The sequence below is a fragment of the Nycticebus coucang genome, chromosome 12 (assembly GCF_027406575.1).
Source record: "Nycticebus coucang isolate mNycCou1 chromosome 12, mNycCou1.pri, whole genome shotgun sequence".
Lineage (NCBI taxonomy): Eukaryota > Metazoa > Chordata > Mammalia > Primates > Lorisidae > Nycticebus > Nycticebus coucang.
The window spans coordinates 71,059,558-71,083,878 of NC_069791.1; the positions used below are offsets into that span (position 1 = coordinate 71,059,558).

The 24,321-nt window shown below is 52.6% G+C and overlaps 3 protein-coding genes across 9 annotated transcripts; 1 reads left to right on the plus strand and 2 right to left on the minus strand.

Annotated features, from left to right (window-relative positions):
• Nucleotides 1–174: 174 nt before the first annotated feature.
• SRRT (serrate, RNA effector molecule) lies at nt 175–16,092 on the plus strand. Of its 2 annotated transcripts, none has more exons than XM_053554728.1 (20): nt 175–457; nt 702–841; nt 8,145–8,273; nt 8,532–8,678; nt 8,925–9,113; nt 10,953–11,122; nt 11,276–11,460; nt 11,680–11,778; nt 11,863–11,980; nt 12,160–12,317; nt 12,614–12,675; nt 12,775–12,853; nt 13,164–13,352; nt 13,682–13,855; nt 14,445–14,598; nt 14,745–14,938; nt 15,145–15,301; nt 15,492–15,581; nt 15,697–15,823; nt 15,914–16,092. In XM_053554728.1, the coding sequence occupies exons 2-20, from the start codon at nt 720–722 to the stop codon at nt 15,987–15,989; spliced, it is 2,619 nt and encodes an 872-aa protein (XP_053410703.1). In that variant the 5' UTR covers nt 175–457; nt 702–719; the 3' UTR covers nt 15,990–16,092. The 2 variants fall into 2 exon arrangements, with proteins under 2 accessions (XP_053410703.1, XP_053410702.1); XM_053554727.1 differs by having other exon boundaries at nt 176–457; nt 15,480–15,581.
• Nucleotides 16,093–16,127: 35 nt separating this feature from the next.
• On the minus strand, nt 16,128–16,724 carry UFSP1 (UFM1 specific peptidase 1 (inactive)). Its single transcript, XM_053554736.1, has one exon. The coding sequence runs from the start codon at nt 16,718–16,720 to the stop codon at nt 16,292–16,294; it is 429 nt and encodes a 142-aa protein (XP_053410711.1). The 5' UTR covers nt 16,721–16,724; the 3' UTR covers nt 16,128–16,291.
• A 223-nt stretch (nt 16,725–16,947) lies between these two features.
• On the minus strand, nt 16,948–24,316 carry ACHE (acetylcholinesterase (Cartwright blood group)). Of its 6 annotated transcripts, none has more exons than XM_053554730.1 (5): nt 20,263–21,328; nt 19,423–19,907; nt 18,577–18,746; nt 17,620–17,750; nt 16,948–17,075 (listed from the first exon to the last, which is right to left on the minus strand). In XM_053554730.1, the coding sequence occupies exons 1-4, from the start codon at nt 21,304–21,306 to the stop codon at nt 17,629–17,631; spliced, it is 1,821 nt and encodes a 606-aa protein (XP_053410705.1). In that variant the 5' UTR covers nt 21,307–21,328; the 3' UTR covers nt 16,948–17,075; nt 17,620–17,628. The 6 variants fall into 6 exon arrangements, with proteins under 6 accessions (XP_053410705.1, XP_053410708.1, XP_053410707.1 ...); XM_053554733.1 differs by lacking the exon at nt 16,948–17,075 and adding an exon at nt 24,225–24,316 and having other exon boundaries at nt 17,413–17,750; nt 20,263–21,325; XM_053554732.1 differs by lacking the exon at nt 16,948–17,075 and adding an exon at nt 23,609–24,064 and having other exon boundaries at nt 17,413–17,750.
• Between the last annotated feature and the right edge of the window lie 5 nt (nt 24,317–24,321).

A 24,321-nucleotide genomic window follows, 5' to 3' on the forward strand; every position in this document is an offset into this window, starting at 1 on the left:
TGGGTATATCCGAAGGTGCGAAGCCATCACTGCCGGTCCGAGAATGCGCTTCCAGCGCTCCCAGAGGGTTCGCTAGGTCCATGTCGGCTCCCGTAGTTATTCGCCGCCTGCAGGTCTTGTCCCAGAAAGCGCGCGAGACTTCCGTGTCCCCGCCCTTTCCCATCACTCCCTGTTCTCCCAGCAGTTCGCTCGAGACTTAAGTTCCAGTTCCGTCTGCTAGGGGGGAGATTTGTTCTTCGAAGGCCCAGTTCTGCGTGCGACGCAGGCGCAGCGCGACCAGGGCGCGCGCGAACACTAGTCCCCGGTTATCCTACGTTTTTGGCCTCTCTTCGGCCCCCTTGCTGAGCGCCCCACGTCTCCCTCTTAGCGTCTTCGTGGACCTAGTCTCGCCGGACACCCAGGGCATCTCAAAACAAGTCCACCCAAGAGCGAATCCAACGGTTGCCACCCCTCTCAGGTGGGGCAGGGGATGAGCCTGGGGGCCTTGTTGGTGCAGGCCTGAGGGAAAGGAGCCCGGGGGCCGACTGGGGTGGGCTTGGAGGCCTTTGCTACGAGTAGAAGTATCGGAGCCATCCTTCGGCGGGGATGGCGGATGCAGCGGCCGTGCGGGTCGGGGAGAGGCAGGCGTGCTGTCCTGAGGGACGATCCTTTACTTCGCTGGTCCTTGTTCAGCACCCTGACCACCTCTTCCTGGACCCCAGGCCCTTTCAGACCGCGCCATGGGTGACAGTGATGACGAGTATGATCGAAGGCGCAGGGACAAGTTTAGAAGAGAGCGCAGCGACTACGACCGTTCCCGCGAGAGAGATGAACGACGTCGAGGGGACGATTGGAATGACCGGTGAGACTTTTGAGTTTTAAACTTAATCTTGCTCCTTTTTTTCCCCGTTCTGTTCCACCCTCATTGCTTTTCCCTTGTAATTTTATTAGGGTGAACCCTATGAAATCGCTTATTTGACTACTTCCTCCTGTCATTCAACCTATTTGCTGTTGGCCCAAGTACTACCTATGGCCTGATTTTTGAAATGCCCTGAGGATCACAGCAATAGAGCTAAGAGAGAGTTTTAAGTATGCAAAAAGTACTATTTATACATACACTAAAAGTAGGCATTTTGTTAGTAAATTGTACTTCCAAAAGATTGCTTCAGGAAAAAAGTAGCAATATAGAATCGATCTGACTTGACATATGATTGAATTTCTTGTCATCATTTTGCCTCAGAGTTCTTTGGACAGTGCTAATTGGGTTAATTATGAGATGTAGTTACTGGCTTTAGAATCTTACACTGTGGGTTTGGCAAGGGGATCAGAATGGCCTTGGGTGATCTGTAAATGAGTGTTTTTAAGAGGTCATCATGAAGATGGTTGTGTTGAGGGACAGGTTCTCAGGGTAGAGGAGATGGTGTGTCAGAGCTACAGGAAAGTGACACTAGGCTAGACTTGGAGAGATGAGTAGGAATTTCCTAGACATGGATGATGTGAACAGCTTAGAGTTGTGGACGTGTTATGTGCCGAAAAGAATGTATGTATATTTTCCCAGTTTAGTTCTCAAAATGTCCATAGACCCTAGGAGATATGCAAAGCTAAATTTATATTTTATGGTTATGCTTAGGTGTCATCGTTTCCATGGTGTTGACATTTGCATTGGTGGTGCTCTAGCAATGATGGATAAAACTGCTCGTGCCTTAGCACAGATCCAGAATGTGACACCAAAGAGTTAAGGAAAAAAAAATGTTTCACTTACTGTCCTTGATTTATTAAGTTAGACTCTCATCTTTTCAGTACATGTGATGAAACAAGTATGCATAAAGCACGTCTACTGCATATAGAAGTCAGTGGTACTTTATTTATTTATTTTTTTTTTGTAGAGACAGAGTCTCACTTTATGGCCCTCGGTAGAGTGCCGTGGCCTCACACAGCTCACAGCAACCTCCAACTCCTGGGCTTAAGCGATTCTCTTGCCTCAGCCTCCCAAGTAGCTGGGACTACAGGCGCCCACCACAACGCCTGGCTATTTTTTGGTTGCAGTTTGGCCGGGGCAGGGTTTGAACCCGCCACCCTCGGTATATGGGGCCGGCGCCTCACCGACTGAGCCACAGGCGCCACCCAGTCAGTGGTACTTTAAATAAGAGCCTCTGTGTGACTGAGTTTGAGCTGAAACTGGCTTTTTCCATAGGATGCCATTTTTACTTGAATAAGTGTCAAAGTGGTTGTTCATACTTGGGTGTTTGGCAGATGTCTTCTTGAAAATGAATTAAGAGAACTTGCTACTTCAAGGAAAGCTGTCAGTGTTTGTTGCCAATGAAGTAGAACTTTCTAGTAAAGATTAAAATTTTGGAAAACTTTTATCTATCAATGTGAGTTTGAGAGCTTCTCAGTACTAAAGACTTTTCTGATGACATGGGTAGTGATGCTGATGAATATATTTTGGTATTGTATGACATACTGAGATTCATTCAAAGAACAAGATAGAACAATAGAGTTGAACACAGCAAAGTATGAATTGAACACTGATACAATTTTGGCACTTCTTTTTTTTGAGACAGAGTTTCAGTTTCTCCCCTTGGGCAGTGGCCACCTCTCACAGCAAACTCCAGTTCTTGGGCTTAGGCGATTCTCTTGCCTCAGCCTCCCAAGTAGCTGTGAGTACAGTTGCCCTCCACAACGCCTGGCTATTTTTTTGTTGTAGTTTGGCTAGGGCCAGGTTGGAACCTGCCACCCTTGTTATGTGGGTCCGGCACCCTACTCACTGAGCCGTAGGTGCTGCCCCAATTTTGGATTGAACATTCCAACTAGGAGCCCCCTCCCCCTTTTTTTTCTCTGAGACAAGGTCTTGTTCTGTTGCTCAGACTATAGTGCAGTAGTGACTTCTTAACTCCCTGCAACTTCAAATTCCTGGGCTCAAGTGCTCCTCCTCTGTCACTCTCCAGAGTAGCTATAGCTGTGACTACAGGTGGGCAGCACTGTGCCAGCTGTTTTTTTTTTTTGTTGTTGCTGTTTTTGTTTTTTACTTTTTAGTAGAGACAGGGTCTCACTACTTTGTTCAGGTTGGTTTTGAATCCCTGGTTTCAGGCAAGCTTCCTGCCTCGGCTTCTGAAAGTACTAGGATTACAGGCATGATTCATGGAACTGGGCCCCCAACTGGCCTTTTAGAAACTAACTCTTTTGTTTATTTATTTATTTATTTTTTTGGTAGTTTTTGGCTGGGGCTGGGTTTGAACCCACCACCTCCAGCATATGGGGCCGGCGCCTTACTCCTTTGAGCCATAGGCTCTGCCCTAGAAACTAACTTTTGTTGAGTTTTGGTTAGAACTATCCCTTGTTGAGGATTTTTTTTTTTTTTTTGAGACAGAGCCTCAAGCTATTGCCCTGGGTAGAGTGCTGTGGCATCACAGCTCACAGCAACCTCCAACTCCTGGGCTCAAGCGATTCTCCTGCCTCTGCCTCCCAAGTAGCTGGGACTATAGGCGCCCACCACAATGCCTGTCTATTTTTTGGTTGCAGCCATCATTGTTTGGCAGGCCTGGGCTGGATTCGAACCCCCCAGCTCAGGTGTATGTGGCTGGTGCCTTAGCTGCTTGAGTCACCCCTTGTTGAGTTTTTTTTGTTTTTTTTTTTAAGACAGAGTCTCATTATGTTGTTCCTTAGTACAGTGCCGTGGTGTCACAGTTTATAGCAACCTCAAACTCTTGGGTTTAAGTGATTCTCTTGCCTCAGCCTCCCACGTAGTTGGGACTACAGGTGTCTGCCATAACACCTGGCAATTTTTTTGTTGTAGTTGTCGTTGTTGTTTAGCAGACCCGGGCTGGGTTCAGACCCACCAGCCAGTGTATGTGGCTGGTGTTCTAACCATTGAGGTACAGACACCTAGCCACCTGGTTGAGTTTGGTATCAAAAGAGAATATCCATAGTCATTGGAAAAGGCTATTTATTCCTTTTTATAGCTATATAGTAGTGTAAAGCCAGATTTTCTTCATATTTTTTCTTTTTTTTTTTTTTTGTAGAGACAGAGTCTCACTTTATGGCCCTCGGTAGAGTGCCGTGGCCTCACACAGCTCACAGCAACCTCCAACTCCTGGGCTTAAGCGATTCTCCTGCCTCAGCCTCCCGAGTAGCTGGGACTACAGGCGCCCGCCACAACGCCCAGCTATTTTTTTGATTGCAGTTTAGCCAGGGCCGGGTTTGAACCCGCCACCCTCGGTATATGGGGCCGGCGCCCTACTCACTGAGCCACAGGCGCCGCCCATTCTTCATATTTTTTCAACCAAAACAACTATCAACAGATTGACTGTAGAAGCTATCTTCTATTAAGCTAGGTCTTGAAGAGATACATAACAATGTAAAAACAGGGCCAGGCATGGTGGCTTACGCCTGTAATCATAGCACTCTGGGAAGCCAAGTTCCGTGAATTGCTTGAGCTTAGGAGTTCGAGACCAGCCTGAGCAAGAGCAAGACCGCATCTCTACTAAAAATAGAGAAACTGAGGGGCGGCGCCTGTGGCTCAGTCGGTAAGGCGCCGGCTCCATATGCCGAGGGTGGTGGGTTCAAACCCGGCCCCGGCCAAACTGCAACCAAAAAATAGCCGGGCGTTGTGGCGGGCGCCTGTAGTCCCAGCTACTCGGGAGGCTGAGGCAGGAGAATCGCTTGGGCCCAGGAGTTGGAGGTTGCTGTGAGCTGTGTGAGGCCACGGCACTCTACCAAGGGCAATAGAGTGAGACTCTGTCTCTACAAAAAAAAAAAAAATAGAGAAACTGAGGTAACAGTATCACTTGAGCCCAGGAGTTTGAGGTTGCTGTGTTCTATGAAGCCATGGCACTCTACCAAGGGTGACAAAATAAGACTGTCTCAAAAAAAAAAAAAAAAGTAACAACAATGCTACTTTTCTTACCAAAATTTTTTTTTGGAAAATAGTCACTTTTCTTAAAAACATGTAATTAATGGATAATTTTAACACATTGATTGCCACACTAGAAAATAATTCTTTTTTCTTGGGGCCATGGTGTTTTATTACAAAAACAGAATGAAAACTTGGAAAACAGGCTTGGTGCTCATAGCTCAGTGGTTAGGGTGCCGGCCACATACACCCAGGCAGGTGGGTTCGTACCTGGCCCGGGCCTACTAAAAAACAGTGACAATAACAACAACAAAATAGCTGGGTATTGTGGTGGGCCTGTAGTCCCAGCTGAGGCTGAGGTAAGAGAATCGCTTAAGACCAAGAGTTTGAGGTTGCTGTGAGGCTTAGGCACTCTATGGAGGGTGACATAGTGAGATTGTCTTGAAAAAAAGAAAAACTTGGAAAACAAAACGATTCTTGTTTTTTTTTTTTCTTTTTTCTTATTTTTGAGACAGTTCTTACTTTTCACTTTTGGTAGAGTGCTGTGGCATCAAAGCTCACAGCAATTTCAAACTCTTGGGCTCAAGTGATTCTCTTTGCTCAGCCTCCTGAGTAGCTGAGACTACAGGTGCCTGCCACAATGCCTGGCTGTTTTTTTTTTTTTTTTTTTTTTTGGCCAGGGCTGGGTTTGAACCCGCCACCTCCGGCATATGGGACTGGCACCCTACCCGCTGAGCCACAGGCGCCGCCCATGCCTGGCTGTTTTTTGAGATGGGATCTGGTTCAGGCTCAGGCTGGTCTCCAACTTCTAAGCTCAAGTAATCTATCTGCCTCGACCTCCCAGAGTGCTAGGATAACAGGCATGAGCCATCTTGCCTGGCCTTCAAATTGATCTTGTAAATTTAATGAAAAGTTTGATATTTTTTATTGTTTTTATTTTTTTTTTGCAGTTTTTGGCCGGGGCTGGGTTTGAACCTGCCACCTCCAGCATATGGGACCGGCGCCCTACTCCTTTGAGCCACAGGCGCCACCCTTTTATTGTTTTCTGTGCATGAATTATGTGCAACTCATGTGGTGCTAGAGTCAGTTCTTATATTACATGCCATATGAGTTATGTGTGATTCACAGCATACTTATTTGTTTCTGAGAATTGAGTCTTTCTTTTTGGAGACCGAGTCTTATTCTGTTGCCCAGGCTTAAGTGCTGTGGCATCAGCCTAGTTTACAGCGACCTCAAACTCCTGGGTTTAAGTGATCCTCCTGCCTCGGCCTCCTGAGTAGCTGGAACTACAGGCACCTGCCACAATGCCTGGTTTATTTTTTCTATTTTTAGTAGAGTTGGGGTGTTGTTTTTATTCAGGCTGGTTTCCAACTCCTGAGCTCAAGTAATCCTCCAATCTTCCTCCTTGGCCTCCCAGAGTGCTAGGATTACAGGTGTGAGCTTGAGACTTGAATCTTTTGTCATTCCACAAGTAATTTAGTTGTGTCTGGAGGGGATCTTGGGTGGCATTGGATGGTGACCTCTGAATCATACCGCTTAAAGTATGTGCAACAATGTCATATTCAAAGAGCCTTAGAGCCCCACTCAAGGAGAAATTGGAAGTAGGTGTGGGAAGAGGTGCTGGCTGACAGCAAAAACAATGAGCAGAGGTTTCACATTTGTGCAGGCATGCTGTGGACCTTCCACCTATCTACCAATTCTATATGCGTCACAAAGCCCTGGGCTCAAAAGTACTGTGAGTTAAATACAACTTGCACAGTAATAATTGTGTTAAAATTAATATGTATTGGCCAGGCATGGTGGCTCACCTGTAATCCTAGCACTCTGGGAGGCCAAGGTGGGTAGATCGCTTAAGCTCAGGATTTAGAGACCAGCCTGAGCAAGAGCAAGACCCTGTCTCTACTAAAAATAGAAAAATTAGCCAGGTGTTGTGGTAGGTACCTGTGGTTCCAACTACTATGGAGGCTGAGGCAGGGAGATCTTTTTTTTTTTTTTTTTTTTTTTTGTAGAGACAGAGTCTCACTTTACCGCCCTCGGTAGAGTGCCGTGGCGTCACATGGCTCACAGCAACCTCCAGCTCTGGGGCTTACGCGATTCTCTTGCCTCAGCCTCCCGAGCAGCTGGGACTACAGGCGCCCGCCACAACGCCCGGCTATTTTTTTGTTGCAGTTTGGCCGGGGCTGGGTTTGAACCCGCCACCCTCGGAATATGGGGCCGGCGCCCTACTCACTGAGCCACAGGCGCCGCCCGGCAGGGAGATCTTTTGAACCTGATCAAATGAGGTTGCTGTGAGCTCTAACACCATGGCATTATATACCCAGGCCACTGAGTGAGACTTTGTTTAAAAAAAAAAAAAAAAAAATTAATAGGTATTGAAATTTTCTGTTTTAGTTTTGAATATAGTTAAGTATTGATAGATATACTACCCATAAGCAAAAATTCTTTGGTGTCTTCAGTAATTTTTAAGAGCATGTGGAGATTCTGAGACCAAAAAGTTCAAAAACCATTGGGTTTAAGCAAAGGGGTTTTACTGTTGTTGTTAATATGGGTTGGGGGTGGCTGGTGACTGATGGGGAAGCTGGAGCAACAGCTAGGAACTAAAGTTTTGTTTGTTTGTTTTCTTTTTTTGAGACAGAATCTCACTCTGTCACCTTGGGTAGAGTGCCATGGCATCGTAGTTCACAGCAACCTCAAATGCTTGGGTTCAAGTGATCCTCTTGTCTTAGACTCCTTAGTAGCTGGGACCACAGGTGCCCACAATTCCTGGCTAGTTTTTTTTTCCTATTTTTAGTAGCTCTTGCTCTGATCTCCAACTCCTGAGCTCAGGTAGTCCACTGCCTCAGACTGTTAGAGTGCTAGGATTATAGGTGTGAGCCACCATGCTGGGCTAGGAACCAGAGTTTTGAATGATGTTGTTTACTGGCATTTATGCAGGGGCATGACATGATTAGATTTGTGTTTGAGACCGCTTTCCTTGACAGTAGGGTAGAAGAGGTAAGGTAAGACCAGAGGCAGGCAAATAACCAATGCTGAAGTTACAGGAGAAATGACAAGGGCAAAGACTAGGGCTGAGTTTTTGGGGCTAGCAAAGAAGAGGACACCTTTGATAGGCTTTGAGGTAGAGGGTTAACTGGATAATAGCAAATTGGTGTGAGGGTGATGCTAGGTAAGTGGGTAGACAGTGGTAAGTTGATAATAACTGAGTGTGGGAAGCAGGGAGGAGGGAGACAAGTTTGTGCCCATAGTAGGGGTATTCAAAGGCTCAGTTTTGACAATCTCCTAGTAGAGGATTACTAATGTGGGTCTCCCACAGAGAATGGGACCGGGGCCGTGAGCGCCGCAGTAGGGGTGAATATCGAGATTACGACCGGAATCGTAGAGAGCGCTTCTCACCTCCCCGCCATGAACTCAGCCCCCCACAGAAGCGCATGAGGCGAGACTGGTGAGATGGCAATAGTTTCTACCTCTTTATTCTCCTTAGTCTCAATTCCACCAGGGCCTCAGCTCTCTTCCCTCATCTCTGCTGCTAAAACCTTGATCCTTTTCTTTTCTCAGATTTCCCATACACCCATTTTTCTTTGTCCCTTTAAACCCTTGAGTGAGAGACCACATGCTATGTATACTCCTCCCTCTGATTCACCTTCGTGCTCTGGAGAGATGATTCCCTTCTCTGTCTGACTTTTGTGTCCCCCACCCTCAGGGATGAGCACAGCTCTGACCCATACCACAGTGGCTATGAGATGCCCTATGCTGGGGGGGGTGGGGGCCCAACTTATGGCCCCCCTCAGCCCTGGGGCCACCCAGATGTCCACATCATGCAGCACCATGTACTGCCCATCCAGGCCAGGTAAAGACCTGGGGTTTCAGGGTTCTTGGGAAGAGGGAGTTGGTAGGCTTTGGGGAGGGCTTGGGGTTGCTGAAGGCCATGACTGGACCCAGGCAGTAGGTTAGGCACACAGCAGTGCATGTGGTTTGGTAGCAGTTGGTGCTTGGGCTAATGTCCATGTTGGGCAAAAGGAGGAGGCAGCTGGCTACGTTAGTCCCCCCATCCCCTTCTTCCTCCACAATAAAGACTTCCTGACTTGGCTCCTAGGCTGGGCAGCATCGCAGAGATCGACCTGGGTGTGCCACCACCAGTGATGAAGACCTTCAAGGAGTTTCTCCTTTCATTGGATGACTCTGTGGATGAGACGGAGGCAGTCAAGCGGTATAATGACTATAAGCTGGATTTTCGCAGGCAGCAGATGCAGGATTTCTTTCTGGCTCATAAAGATGAGGAGTGGTGAGTGCCCCCACTACCCCCACTACCTTTTCCTTGGCATGTGTCCCCTGGCTCCGCCAGTGGAGCTGCAGCCCTGTCCTCTTCCCATTTCCCTTATCTGGAACTTCCTGGGGGCGGGGGATGGGAAGTATAACAGCAATGGCTGATGGGGTCTTCCTTCAATGGCTGCCACGGCTCCCACCCCAATTCCCTTCCCTGCTGTCCTCAGAGAGTGGGACACCTCCAGGCCACTGGCCAGAGCCACCTGGCCTCTTGGAGCAGCAAACTGTTTCCCACTTGCTGGTATGGGTCATTGTCCTTCCTGATTGATTGCCAGGACCCTGTGTGGCTGTGGCTTCCTCCCAAAAGCAACGAGTGAATCCAGACGAGAAAAGCAAAGATCTGAGGGTCGTTTGACAGAAAAAAAATTTTAATTTTTTTTCCTTTTGTGGATGTTTTAATTTTAATCAACCATCTTTTCCCCCCTTCCTGCTCCTCCTCCTCATCCTCTTTCTGCTCCTCCTCCTTGAAAAGAGCCAGAACTGGGAACTACACCCGCTCATCGACGGAGCTCGGAGCAAACCCACCTCCACCCCCACCATACCCAGCCCATACATGAGCCCCTGGGCTGAGCCGCGCTGCCCCGGCCAGGCAGATAGGCAGGGTACTGCTGTGCACAATGCAGCAGTTTAGCTGAATGTGATTGCTCAGGCAGTTAGTCAGTCAGGGCCCCCACTGCGGAGTCCCGCAGGGGTGGGGCATCTGGGCCGGGCGCCCCAGCCAGGAGCCAGCCGGTGGCCCACCAGCCAGCATGGGCCCTGGGCACCGCTAGTTAAATCTTGAGCTCTGTTTGACCAAGCGGCCAAGGTAAAGATCCTGGAGGTGATGCCTGCGGCTTTCCTTTCCTCTCACACTCCACTTGTGATTCTATTCTGCTGTCTTTGCTGTCCCCTCTTTCTAATTGCTCTCTATGTCTTTGTCTTAAATCTCTATGTACCTTTCCTTTTTTTCTCTTCCTATTCTTGCTCCCTGCCTAACACTTCCTACCTTCCTTTTTTTCCCCCCAGTTTCTCTGTCTAATCTTTAAGTTTTTCCCTTTGTTTTTGATTTCTGGGACTTTCCTCACACTTTCCTTTTCCTATCTTTTCTCCTTTTTCTCATACTCCTGATTTCTTCTGTTTTTTTTCCCCTGGAGGTCCTACTTGAAATGTTTTATTTATATTCCATTTTAATCCTTTAACCCTCTCCTTTCTCTATCCCTGTGGGCAGTTTCTGAGGCTGTAAGGGCACTTCAGTTTCTCCCTTTGGTCTTTCCCTAACCCTTCACCATCTTGCTTTTCTTCCCAAGGGGGGAGAGAGGTGTCCTGCCTTTTGGCTTTTCCTATCTGGTGCATTTCAGGTTTCCCTCTGTCTTCCACCTAGGGGTGGAGGGAATTGGTGGGAACAGTTCTTTTAATGACTATAGTTTGGGGTTGGCAAGGAGAGGGAGCTTCTTTCAGGGCCTATTATCCTGAGTCTTCCTCTCTGAAGCTGTGGGAAACATCTTTCTATGTTAGTGTTCCCAGAGACTTAGGGTGATAAATCTGTCTCCCTAGCCCTGGCTTCCCCCTGTAGTCACTGGTCTTCCCAAGTCTCTTAATTCCTTGTTCTCCCCAACATCTTCTCAGAGCACAACCTCTGGTTCCTTTTAGGGTGTTGGGTGGTTCTAGTGCACCCCTATCCCCTTATCTCTCTGCTTTTATGAACTTTAGTGGGTATGAGAGGATGGGAGCTATACCTTGACTTTTCTGGGCCCCGCCCCACATCCTGGCCCTTGCCTCTACTGACTGTTTTGTCTTTCCCTACCTACTTCCTTTTCAGGTTCCGGTCTAAGTACCACCCAGATGAGGTGGGGAAGCGTCGGCAGGAGGCCCGGGGGGCCCTGCAAAACCGATTGAGGGTATTCCTATCCCTCATGGAGAGTGGCTGGTTTGATAATCTTCTCTTGGACATAGACAAAGCTGATGCCATCATTAAGATGCTGGATGCAGGTGTGTGTATTTGGAGGGGTGGTAGACATTTGGGCCCTTTAGGAACGGGGGTTCCTAAAGATCCCCCGTGGTAACTAAGATCTTGGTTGGGAAATAGCAGGTTGATAGAAGCCAGGGCTTTTGGATTGTGACATTTGCTGTCTTTATTGGTAGCCGTGATTAAAATGGAAGGAGGTACAGAGAATGACCTTCGCATCCTGGAGCAGGAGGAGGAGGAGGAACAGGCAGGGAAACCTGGGGAGCCCAGCAAGAAAGAAGAAGGCCGAGCTGGACCAGGGCTGGGGGAAGGAGAACGCAAGGCCAATGATAAGGACGACAAGAAAGAAGATGGCAAACAGGTCTGAGAAATGGAGACTCCACATGCTGCCTCGGAGAGTCTAGGAGGGATGGAGCATCTTTGGTGGTGGGGCCAAAGGAGCTGGAACTAGGAGGTTGTGTGTGGAGGCTGGGCTGGGGGAAAGGTATGCTTTTGGGCTCAGCTGTGGAAGGTGGAAGGGGGCCCTCTGATAAAAGTTGAAGGGGAGATAGATATCCGTCGTAATTTTCTCTACATATAGGCTGAAAATGATACTTCTAATGATGATAAAACTAAGAAATCTGAGGGTGATGGGGACAAAGAAGAGAAGAAAGAAGACTCTGAGAAGGAGGCCAAAAAGGTAAGTCATTTCTTGCTTAGGGTCAGAATGTTGGGCTGGGGTCTGGGTTATCTGACTTAATCCCTTTTGCTGTGGCTTTCACAGAGCAGCAAGAAGCGGAATAGGAAGCACAGTGGTGATGACAGCTTTGATGAAGGTAGTGTGTCTGAGTCAGAGTCTGAATCTGAGAGTGGCCATGCTGAAGAGGAGAAGGAGGAGGCTGGTAGGTTTTATTTTCTCTTCCTACTGCATGGGGGTGGGAGAGGTGAGAGGCTGGTGAAATTGATGGGAGGGTGGCTTTTAGGAAAAGACTTCCCTGATGGGAGGCAGTAAAAGCTTCTCTTTCCTTCCTACCAAAATCAGTAATAAAAATTCACCAACTCTTAACCACTTCCTGCATAGAAGAAGCACTCAAGGAAAAGGAGAAGCCCAAGGAAGAAGAAAGGGAGAAGCCTAAGGATGCTGCAGGGCTGGAGTGTAAGCCTCGGCCCCTGCATAAGACTTGTTCTCTCTTCATGCGTAACATCGCACCCAACATCTCCAGGGCTGAAATCATTTCTGTGAGTGGAAAAATCAACTTCAGGGCCAGGGCTCATACCCAGGATATGTTCCTTTGGGGTGGAAAGGTAGAGAGAAAGCAGTTGGCACTGCCTTTGACACATATCCCTATTTCACTTAATAGGGAAGCCCTCTTCCCATCGGCCCATGCCCTTCAAGGGCTGGTCTTTATTATGCCATTTGCTTTCAGGTGCTGGCATTCTTCAGCCCCATATTGGGTTTTTCCCTGAGGATGAGAAGGATAGAAAGGTAGTTTCCATTGAATCACTAAGTGGAGTTTCTCTTTCTCTCCTTGCAGCTTTGTAAAAGATATCCAGGCTTTATGCGTGTGGCACTGTCAGAACCCCAGCCAGAGAGGAGGTGAGGAACTACATACCTTGGAGAGAAGATGAAAGGAGAAGGTTAATGGTCAATACCACCGCCCTTGTGGATTGTGCTGATATTTTCTTTCTTGTGTAGGTTTTTCCGTCGTGGCTGGGTGACTTTTGACCGCAGTGTTAACATTAAAGAGATCTGTTGGAACTTGCAGAATATCCGAGTGAGTGCTTGGAATGGGACTATCTTGGGGAAGAGAAAGTGTGGCTGTCTATGACTACATGACTTTGGACTTCTCTGTTCATTTGGTGGTCCATTCATTCTGCACCTTCTTTCAAATCTGTTCAGTTGTTAACCATTATTTACTCTTATCTCTGGGCTGGGCTCTAGGGCTAAACATTAAATGTGTCTGGTCCCTGTCTGTCTTCAGGGAGCTCACAGCCTAAGCATTCTCTTGCTCTCACATGGGGCCAGTCTTTGAGCTGCTGTTTCTTAGGCAAGTGTTGTAGCATCTGATTCTGTGTTCTCTCCAGCTCCGGGAGTGTGAACTGAGTCCCGGTGTGAACAGAGACCTGACTCGTCGTGTCCGTAACATCAATGGTATTACCCAACACAAGCAGATTGTGCGCAATGACATCAAGCTGGCAGCCAAGCTGATCCATACTCTGGATGACAGGACCCAGCTCTGGGCCTCCGAGCCGGGGACCCCTCCCCTGCCAACAGTCAGTGACTCCCCATGGGACTTTTTCAAAAGCAGCTGATACCATCTCATCTGCTGGGGGCACCTCTGACCTCACTTGATCTGTAGCACTGAACCGTTGTATCCTCCTGCCTGCTCATTTGTTTGCCCCTCCTTGTCTGGGTATTACCTCTTCCAGCTTCCAGCACAACAGATGTTAGTAATTCTTTGTGGGCTAGGGTAGAATAAATATAAAATGAGGATAGATGCTAAGGGGTGAAAGGTAACCCTGAACTCCTTTGCCCCTCAAATTGCCTTTCCAAATGCACTAGTTCCTATGTTACCTACCCTAGGTTTTCCTCTTCTTGTCAGAGCCTGCCCTCGCAGAACCCAATCTTGAAGAATATTACCGACTACCTGATTGAGGAAGTGAGTGCTGAAGAGGAGGAGCTGCTGGGGAGCAGTGGGGGAGCCCCCCCAGAGGAGCCTCCTAAGGAAGGGAACCCGGCTGAGATCAATGTAGAGCGGGATGAGAAGCTGATCAAGGTGCCAGCAGCACATGGGGTGCAGCTCAGGGTGGCTAAGGGGCAAGAGTAGGAAACCAAGAGCTTCTGGGCTAGGCACAGTGGCTCACACGTATAATCCTAGCACTCTGGGAGGCCAAGCAGACGGATTGCCTGTGGTCATGGGTTTAAGATCAGCCTGAGCAAGAACAAGACCCTGTCTCTAAAAATAGCTCGGTGTTGTAGTGGGTGCCTGTAGTCCTAGCTACTTGGGAAGCTGAGGCAAGAAAATCACTTGAGCCCAAGAGTTTGAGGTTGCTGTGAGCTATGATGCTAGGGCACTCTACCAAGGGTAACAAACCAAGAAACTATCTCAAGAAAAATAGCCAAGCAAGGTGGCTCATGCCTGTAATCCTAGCACTCTGAGAGGCCGAGGTGGGTGGATTGCTTGAGCTCATGAGTTGAGACCCCGTCTCTATTAAAAACAGCAAAATAGGCAAGAGGATCTCTTGAGCCTGAGAGTTGGAGGTTGCTGTGAGCTATGATGCCAAGGCACTCTACCCAGGGCAACAGCTTGAGACTTCTTCTCAAAAAAAAAGAAAAAGAAACTAAGAGCTTCTAATCTTCCTTAGGTTTTGGACAAACTCCTTCTCTACTTGCGAATTGTGCATTCCTTGGATTATTATAACACCTGCGAGTACCCCAATGAGGATGAAATGCCCAATCGTTGTGGCATAATCCATGTTCGGGGGCCCATGCCACCCAACCGCATTAGTCACGGAGAAGGTAAGTTCCTGGTCTCCATTCCATTCTGGTTCCCTTTTCCCTGGCTGCCTCTGGTGGCAGTACTTTGCCACTCCTTTGGTCCCCTCCCCACTCCTATCCTTGCTTCTGGCTCCCTTCTCCAACCTTCCTCTGTTTCCAAACCACAGTGCTGGAGTGGCAGAAGACTTTTGAGGAAAAGCTGACTCCACTATTAAGTGTTCGAGAGTCTCTCTCAGAGGAAGAGGCCCAGAAGATGGGTCGAAAAGACCCAGAACAGGAAGTGGAAAAGTTTGTCACCTCCAATACCCAAGAACTGGGCAAGGATAAGTGGCTTTGTCCTCTCAGTGGCAAGAAATTCAAGGTCTGGGATGTTAGAGAATCAGTGGGTTAGAATGTTAGGAGGTGGGGTTGAGATAGGAAGCCCCTTAAAGGTCCTGGGGAGAGGTGGGTGGGGAAGAAACCACTTACCTGATGGCAGAAGGGTGGGCTGGTGATCCTTCCAGGTCGGGCCTGGGAATGAGAGAACCCGTATTACTTGCCCTGTCCTGATTATCTCTTTTCATCCAGGGTCCTGAGTTTGTACGCAAACATATCTTCAACAAGCATGCGGAGAAAATAGAGGAAGTAAAAAAGGAGGTGGCTTTTTTTAACAACTTCCTGACTGACGCCAAACGGCCTGCTCTGCCTGAGATTAAGCCAGCACAGCCACCTGGCCCGGCCCAGAGTAAGATACGATCCACGAGGGTCTGCATGTTCCTTCTCCCAGGGACTCCTATTCCTCTTTAACCTGTCATCCCTTGAACAGTTTCTGCCCCACCCTCAGGCCATAGTCCAAGTAGTCTGTTGTTACTACCACCCCCCTCACCCCCCCCCCGCAGTAATTCATGTCCCTGTTCCTGTTGTACTCCCCCCAGGCCTGACCCCAGGACTCCCCTACCCACACCAGACTCCCCAGGGTCTGATGCCCTATGGTCAGCCCAGGCCCCCCATATTGGGGTATGGAGGTAAGTATAAGAGGGAGATGAAATGCCTTGGTGGTTGTGTGGGGCTGGGAGGAAGAAAACAGCTAGGATGTAGTTGAAGTTACAGTTTTTCATCTCAACTTGGATCTTTTTCAAGCTGGTGCTGTCCGCCCTACAGTCCCCACAGGAGGGCCTCCGTACCCCCATGGCCCATATGGTGCTGGCCGAGGGAACTATGATGCCTTTCGAGGCCAGGGGGGTTATCCGGGGAAACCTCGAAACAGGTAAGAATGAGATAAGATACCCAGGCTTTCCTGCCTTCTTCAAACTGCCTTTCAGGAACCTCAGCTCTCATCCTGGTTTACTTTTCTCAGGATGGTTCGTGGAGACCCAAGGGCCATTGTAGAGTATCGCGATCTCGATGCCCCTGATGATGTTGATTTCTTTTGAGCTGTCTACTTCCCTCACTCTTGGTACCACCTATACTCGTGACTGCTGTGTCCCATCCAGCTGAGAATTTTTTGTACAGTCCTACTGCCAATAAAAGCACTTCAAGTGACTCTTGACTCAATGTTCAATGTTACATACCTCTCCAAGTCCTTCCAAACATAAGCTAGGTTTATGTTTGCTGGGCCTTGCCACTTTATTATTGATGCCAAAGGCCCCAGGCTCTGCTGGGATGCCTTTGAAGTAAGCAGGTGCACATGTATGGGACCAGAGAGCACGTTTCAGTTCTGGGACCTTATCCTCACTCAGTCCAGGGCATGCTGCTGCTTTTCGGAGTTACAGCTGGTCAAGCATAGGTTGTAGAAGGAGTTGGGGTCAAAGGCTGTGCTTACTTCCCGCCAGCCCACCCACCCAGCAGTATGGAGTTCACTGGGACTTTTTGGAGTGCCCCAGTAGTGAGGGTCCAATACCAGGACATAGGCTTCCATGCCTGGCCCTATGCAGACTCCCAGCAAAGCCTTCGATTGGGCGTCCGCATCCCCTCCCACCATCACAGGGCCCCCACCCTCTGAGAAGTGCGAATATAACCTCTCCAGTTCCCCCCAAAGCCCCACTCCACGGGGCACGTGGCACAGGCGCCCTTGGGGCCCTCCAAAGTGAGCGAGGCAGAGACTGGCCTCTACACACCCAATCCAGTTGTGGGAACCCCGGAAGCCGGGGGGTTTGTCACCCATGTCCTCCAAGGCCGCCTGCACTGAGACCAATCCAGGCACAACCGTGGGCTGGCCCTCTGGCCATGAGCAAAGTGTCTGCAAAGTGCGGTAGCCGCAGCCCCAGCCCCGGTCATCCAGCCCGTCGCAACCGTAGTGATAGTAGAGATAGTGGCCCGAAAGAACCGCAAGGCGAGCCGGGCCGCTGCACGGCGGGGCCAGGCCCACGTGGACATCCTTTAGCAGCTCCAGGGCGATCCGCGAGTGGTAGTATCCGCGGTTCCCGAAACCCGGCAGATGGCGCCCTCTTGACAGCGCCGAGCAAATTCCAGGAAGAACTCGGGACTCTTAACACTTGCTCTCGGCTCCAGGTGTTAGGCTCGCTGTTAACAGGACCGACGTGCTGGTTAAGGATGTGTTCATCTGGTTCCGGAGACCAACCCACGGAGCAAGCAGTGGCCACGACCAGACGCGATCCCCGGGAACCACAATGCACCGCGGCGCTGCGCCCGCCTGCCTCATTGCGCAGGCGCGAGTTCCGCCTGGTGGGGCTAGGGTGAGTTTCGCCGCACGGCGGCTTTGCGGCGCAGGCGCCTTGCATCCCTTCTCAGAGACCCAGCAAATCCAGCGTCCTGTGTCCCCAAGCGCGCGTTAGCTCAGTACCCGTAATTCGGGCGTTCTGCCACTATCCCGGCTCCCCAGCCGCGCACACTCCGTGGCTGTAACAGTTTATTGGCAGCCCAGAGGGGCGAAGGCACCGCGAGGGGGGAGCTCAGGCCAAGACATGCAGGGGACCGGGAGCCCTGAGGGGAAGTCGGGGGTAGGATAGGCAGGGTCTGGGGTTCGTCTGTGTTACATCCCAGCCCCTAAATAAATACTATATACAGCTAGGGGGTCCAGGCGGGGCGGAGGGACGTGGGAACCCGCCTGGGTCACAGGTCTGAGCAGCGATCCTGCTTGCTGTAATGGTCGAACTGGTTCTTCCAGTGCACCATGTAGGAGCTCCAGCGGTGGAACTCGGCCTTCCACTGGCGCTCTGCCTCGTCCAGCGTGTCTGCAGCCAGGGCGCCCGGCAAGTGGAGGGCGGGGAGGATAACACGAAAAGGTCGGGGAACGGACATGGGAGGGGGCATGGTGTAGGGAGGACACGGAGAAATGTAAGAGACCACGTGGGATGGTGGAAAGAGGATCAGGAGAATGTGCGAAAGACGGAAGGCGAGAGGGAGGGCGAGGGTTAGGCGGGGCCACAGGATGGCAGGAAGGGGAGAGGAGAAGATGACCGGAAGACCGGGGGACAGAAGGCATCAAAAAGGGAGGGTCCATGGGTTGGTGGGGAAAAGAGAAGACAAATGGTTGACGGTTATAGCCCTATGGGGCGGAGGGGGCTGCTATTGAAGCCCGGGCCTCCCTGCCCCCAACATCAGGCTCAGGATAATTTTATAAAAGAATATTGGATTTCCATTTAAACAATAAAGGCGTGTAGGTCCCTGAGACGGATGGTAGGGCACCCCCCCACCCCGCCGTGTCCAGTTCGAGTCTCTCAGTTTGAGGAGGGAGGGGATGCTGGGTCCGAGGTCCCTGAGTGGGGCCTTTCTCCACGGTCCGACCACCGCTCATTAGAGGAGGGGCCCCTGGGACCAGAGGGGGATAAGCCCCTGATCACAGCCGCTGGAGCCGAGAGAGAAAGAGGAGAAGGAGAGGGGAGAAGGGGAGGCCGGTCCTGGGCCTCGGGGCAGCCTCCCCATATGCGGGGCTTGAACAGGTGCTGGGGGCCTCCGAGGCTGGGGGAAAAAGAGGGGGGTTACACCCAGCCGGCTCCCACTGCGTTCTCTGTGCCCTTTTCTCCCGCTTCCTGCCCTTGCCCTCTGGCCCCTGCGTACCGGTGGCGCTAAGCAATTTGGGTAGGAAACGGTTCCAGAAGGCGCAGACCTGGGCGCGCAGCCCCCGCCGCACCTCCAGCGGCCGAAGGTCTAGGCTCACGTACTGCTGCGCTCCAGCTGTGTACGGGGGCCACTGCGGGGCTTTGGGGTCGCGGGGGTCATTGGGATCCCTGCAGAAGGAAACGGGAGACTCAGCCTGAAGCACATCTGCCCCACCGGGGGAGGGGGAACGAAGATGGGCACTCTCTGCCGCTCCGCCAGACTTGCCCTCCCATTACCGCTGACCCAACCCTTCTTTCTCCCCTCCCCTGCCCTCAGTTTCTCGGTAACATATTCCTCTTTATTTCTCACATTAAAGAAGCTTCTAGGATTTGTCGGATACTTCCTGTGTAACCAGGCATGGCCCTATCTCTACAAACATCACAACGTAGTACTACAACACCCATCTGATGCTGGATCTATTATCCCCTTCTTCACCAGATAAACTGGAGTGTGTGAGAGAGACAATGTGTCACAACTAAGGTATCACCACCAGTTTGACTTAATCCAGCTCTGCAGTTCCTGCTCCTATTACTGCCAAGTCCTTTGTCTTGGTCTCTCTTTGCCCACTTCTCCTCCTGGCCTTCCTCTGCCCTGTGCCTGTTTCTCCAGGTCTGCCATCCAGGCTTCCTTCCTCCCCATGTCTTGTGTCTCTCTCTTCCCTTTGCCTCCTTTGCGAACCTTCCCCTCTCCAGCTTTCCTTTCCTGCCTCTCTCTTTCCGGCTCTGCCCTCTCTGTGTCTGTGTGTCTGTCTGGGGCCACCCTGCCTCCCAGCCCTGTAGCGTCCTCTCCCTCAGCACTGCTGACCCTGTGCGGGCGAAGTTGGCCCAGTATCTCATCAGTCGCTGGGCAAAGATTTTCTCCTCCATGGTGTAGTTTAGCGAGGGGTCCAGGGGGAGCCCAAAGATGAACTCGATCTCATAGCCGTGGGGCACCCCCATCCACAGGGGCCAGGAAAGTGTGGAGGCACGATGTTCAAAGACGTAGGTGTAGACCCGGGCACCCTGGGCAGCCAGTCGCCCAGCCAGCTGGGCCACAGGGCACACGACGTTGTGGTCACCCACCACATCACTCAGGGCTTCCCTCAAGCGTGCTGGGTCCTCAGGATGCAGCCAGTCTGTGTAATGCAGGACCACAGCCTCGGCCGCCAGGTCACTTACCTGGGGGACCCCGACCCGTACCCCGGCCAGGAACTGGGCCCGGCTGATGAGAGACTCGTTGTCTTTGCTGAAGCCTGGAGCCCCATAAACCAGAAAATAGGAGCCCTCATCCTTCACCACTCCCACCAGCACCTGGGGGTGGAGGGTGGGATAGAGGGACAGGCACAGACAGACAGGCAGACAGAAACAGATGGACAGACAAAGAGTCAGAGAAATGAACAGTTACAGACCCAGCACCAGGGAGGAAGAGAATAAAAGATTGGGGAAGGGACAGAGAAAAAGAAAGTATACCCATAGTTCCTTTCCTCTGCCCCACTGACCACCTTGGGATCTAAACTCTCAGGGAAGAGTGGGTGGCCATGGGGCCCAGAAGCCTCGACCTCTGGGAGTGGGTCTGGAAGAGCCCTCATGCCTGGGTGCCTAGGGGGAGGGAAGGGAATATTGGGACCCAGAGGAACCAGCTCCACCCCCACCAGTCACTAGTCACCTGCAGGCCATGGAAATCTCCTGCATTGATGAGGGCCTCAGGCGTGTCACTGAGGAAATCTCCATCCACCACAGGAACAAAGGAAAATCGGAAGACACTTTCCTGAGGCAGTACTTTCCACTCATAGTCCACCAGGTCCTGAGCTGGTCGTGTCCGAAGGCAGGCTACCAGCTCTGTGTCATTGCCACCAGCGCTGCCTGGGGGACAGCCCACAAGGCGGGCCAGCAGTGTGGCCCTGCGACGGGCCTCTCCCATGCCCACTGTCGCCCAAGGCCCATTGGGTGCACCACTTTGCAGCACAGCCCTGTGGAATAGGCCCCGGCTGGGTGGAGACAGCAGGTGCATGCCTACGGAGGCAGCTCCTGCGCTCTCCCCAAACAGTGTCACTGATGTTGGGTCCCCCCCGAATGCTGCTACATTCTCTTGCACCCACTGCAAGGCCAGCCTCTGATCCAGTAAACCAACGTTGCCTGGAGCCTCTCGGCTCCCTGGCAGGGCCAAGAAGCCAAAGGCTCCTACCCGATAGTTCATAGACACCAGCACAGTCCCCTCGGCTTGTACCAGGAAGCGACCATCATACACATCCAGTGAAGAGGCCCCACTGTAGAAGCCACCCCCATAGATCCAGATGAGGACAGGGGTGGGGGACAAAGGCCGGGGGTATGGTGTCCACACATTGAGGTAGAGGCAGTCCTCGCTCAGCTCACGGTTGGGGTTCCACATCTCGGTGCCCTCAAAACCAGGGTACAGGATGTCCACATATTGGTAGCAGACACTCCGGAAGGTTGTAGCATCCAACACTCCTGGCCAGGGCCGCTTGGCCTCTGGTGGCAGAAAGCGACGGGGCCCCACAGGTGGCTCCGCAAAGGGAATGCCCAGAAAAGCAGAAACAGGGCCCCCAGGGGCCTTTAGGCGGATGCCCCGCAACCGGCCCCCATGAACTGTCACCAGCAACTCTGGGTCCTCCCGATCCTCAGCCCCTGCCTCTCCTCCCAGGAGGGAGAGAAAGAGGAGTAGGGAAGCCAAGGAGGATGTGGGCCTCATGACTGCAGGCAGGCAGCGTCTGCTGGGAGAAAGAAAGGCAAAGGGTGAAGGCCTGAGCGGCCAGGAGGAGATTAGGAACATTTTTGCCCAAAGGTTATCACGGAACTGCAGAGGAGGTGGGGCAGGTTGGCAAAGAGGAGTGGGAGGAAGGGAGGCAGATAGGCAGAGACAAGGACATAGGCCAGCAGGCAATGGGGGACAGAGATCAGGCAGACACACATACACACCCAAACAAATGCAGGGAACAGAGATCAGTCCTATCAAAGAATATCCTTCCCTGCTTGCAGGAGGCCCACCACCTTCACTTCCTTTCCCTGGCTGGGGGCACTGGGCCCTGTGTGTGAAGTGCAGGCACCAGAGGCTGAGCAATTCATTGCATATGCCACCTGGCAGGGGTGCGGCTCTCACTGACAGGCGGCGCCTTTGGGGAAACTTGAGGGGATATGAAGGCGCTGCCCAAGTCTCTCCTGGGTTGTTCTGGGACGGGACCCTGAGGGGTGGGTCTGGCGTGCAGGGCACTGGAGCCCCAGGTATTGGGACACCCCAAATCCTGCCTATCCCACACCCTGCCCCACCCTGCCAAGCCTAATCCAGTGTCTGGCACAGCCGCTGATACTTGCTAGTTCCCATCAGCTATGCACCCCTCTAGTTTAGCCCCAGGAAACAGGCCCTCCAGCCCTGGACCCCAGGATTCTAGCCCCTATCTGTCCGAAGCTGCGGTGCGCGCCGTCGCCGGCGGGAGGCAGTAGAGACTGACAAAAGGTTGGCGCTCCCCGCCCTGATCCCGGAGTCGGGAACTTGGGGTGGGGGTCTCGGGGCTCGCGGGCATGGCGGAGGGACCTGAAGGGCGATCCCGGACGCCTGTGTTCCCGGAGCTCCGGAGATCCCCGGCTGCAAAGTCAGGGGAGCTATTTTGGGGCAGCAGCTGCTGTGGTTCCGGCAACTCCAGCCAATGGATCAAAATTCCCCGGGTGGGAACTCCCCCCTCTCCCGGCGGTCACCCCTCACCCATCCCCCGTCGCCCTGTACTGGGGGTGGTGGTGGTGCTGGAGATTAACTAGGAAACCCGAGTGCTGCTAATTATAACGCGGGGCTTCCGCTGAGCCTCCTCTTCCCCCAGAATAGAGATGGAGTCTCCGCGGGAGCGGGGTCCTGGGCCTCTGCCTGGCGCTGCGCAGGGGCGCTGGGCTCGCGGCTTTTGGGATGAGGGGCCCAGACGGCGCTAAGAACCTGCGCAGCTTGTGTTCCGCCCCAATTAGGGGCTGTCTTCCAGTGGCCTCAGATTTGAGAGCTAGCGAGGAAGGGGCGCTCGGAGGGTCCCCGAAAGAATTCGAGATGAGAAGCCGTACCCGCGGGGCGCGGGCTCTCGCGCGGGTGTCGGTAAGTGCGGCGGCGAGGGAAGAGTTACTGATGAGTGTGGGGCAATGGAGGGTGGGGGCCCTGGGCAGGCCTGTCCAGTTCAGGGGCCTGAATCTCTTGGGGGAGCACACAGTCTCTCAGACCCGAATTGGCTGCGGGCCGGGCGGAGGTTTCCGGAGCGGCAAGGCAGACTCACCTGAGGCGGCCGGGCCGGGCCGGGCCACGCCGGGAGCTGGAGGCGGCCGATGTTCCCGGCGCAGGCTGAGCCGACTCTGACAGCCACCGCCTCCGGCCCCCAGCGCACACCCGCTCCGGGCCCCGCGGCGCCCCCGCCCGCCCCCGCCCACTGTCTCCGCCCCCGCCCCTCCCCGCTTTCCCGAGCTGCCACTTTCCCTCCCTCTCCCTCCCTCGGACTTGAGATCAGAGACCCGGGGCCCAGATGCAATCCAGTGACAGACGCCGACAGACGACAGACACGCTGTGACAGAAGTGACAGACACGACCCAAAGACCCGTAGCGGCGGAGTAGACACCCACGTGACAGGACAGAAGCCCGCAGAGACAGACACGCAACGGACAGTCTCAGGCAGTGACAGTCACAGAGAACGTAGGGACAGACTTTCACAGATGGACCGATACTCTTTGAAACACAGCCTTGGTTGAGGCTGGGGAAGTTATCACAAGTCTAAGGGTCCAAATAAATGAGCATCCCTGGCCTCGACACAGACAGGTGGCATGGGAGAAGCGGCACGTTAAAATGTGGCTAAACTCCCCTCCCCCCAAGGAATCCAGGTGGCACTGGTGGAGAAAAGGTGACGTGGGACAGTCTTGAGGATGAAGGGACACCTGTGTGAATGGAGATGTGAACGTAGGATCCCTAGTGGAAATGAGGGAGTCCCCCCTGGAGGAGGGAGACCCTGGGGTAAGAGGTGACTCAGGGACACCTGAGGAAGAAGGCCAAAGTGGTGGCACGAGCAAGGCTGCGGGGTGAGGTCGCACTCCTTTGATGCAGTGGAAACTTCTGGAAGCCCTGCGGGTGGGTTTGTGCTGGTTCCCTGACCGGTGACTTCGGATTTTCGTCACTAGAGTCCAGTCGGGACATGACATCACCAGACCAAGCTTTCATTGGCCGCTGCGGCCAGCAGGTGGGAGCGGCCTGGCCCGAGAGCCCCCAGCATGCTCTGAGGGGCCTGAGCCACACAGACACCCCCCACCCCCCGACAATGTCCCGCCCTCCAGGAGGTCACCCATGGGAACCATGCTGCGGCAGCGGCATCCCTATGCCTGAGGTGAGGGTCGAAGCAGCGTGCCGCGCCTTCCTCCGACTGGCGGCTGGCTAGGTGCCCGCGGGCCCCAGTGTGGGAGAGCGGCCGGAGCCGAGGAGCGCCGGGGCGTGCGTGCGCGCGCGCGGCAGTGCGGGGAGAAGCGCGGGTTGGGCGCGTGCGCGCATGCTCGTTCTGGCCGCTGCGCATCTTGCCGCGCCCCGGCACGAGTCCGCTGCTTCCAGCGAGTGCGAGGTGCCGTGTTCGGGGTCTCCCATAGGTGAACCCAGAGTCGTACCTAGATCTGCGCCGTGTGGTTCCCATCTCTTCAAGTTAGGTGCACCCCAGCTTGGTCGTCCCGCGGGACTGGGCCACGCGGACGCGGACTCCGCTCT

Coding starts and splice junctions, on each gene's coding strand:
- SRRT (XM_053554727.1), top strand. CDS start 720: ATGGGTGACAGTGATGACGAGTATGATCGAAGGCGCAGGGACAAGTTT. Junction 8,679..8,924: donor GTACTGCCCATCCAGGCCAG/GTAAAGACCTGG, acceptor CTTGGCTCCTAG/GCTGGGCAGCATCGCAGAGA. Junction 11,461..11,679: donor AGAAAGAAGATGGCAAACAG/GTCTGAGAAATG, acceptor CTCTACATATAG/GCTGAAAATGATACTTCTAA.
- UFSP1 (XM_053554736.1), bottom strand. CDS start 16,720: ATGGGTGACAAACCCCCCGGCTTCCGGGGTTCCCACAACTGGATTGGG.
- ACHE (XM_053554732.1), bottom strand. CDS start 23,790: ATGAAAGCTTGGTCTGGTGATGTCATGTCCCGACTGGACTCTAGTGAC. Junction 19,908..20,262: donor GAGATTTCCATGGCCTGCAG/GTGACTAGTGAC, acceptor CTCCACCCCCAG/GTGCTGGTGGGAGTGGTGAA. Junction 17,751..18,576: donor CAAATTGCTTAGCGCCACCG/GTACGCAGGGGC, acceptor CCCTGGCTGCAG/ACACGCTGGACGAGGCAGAG.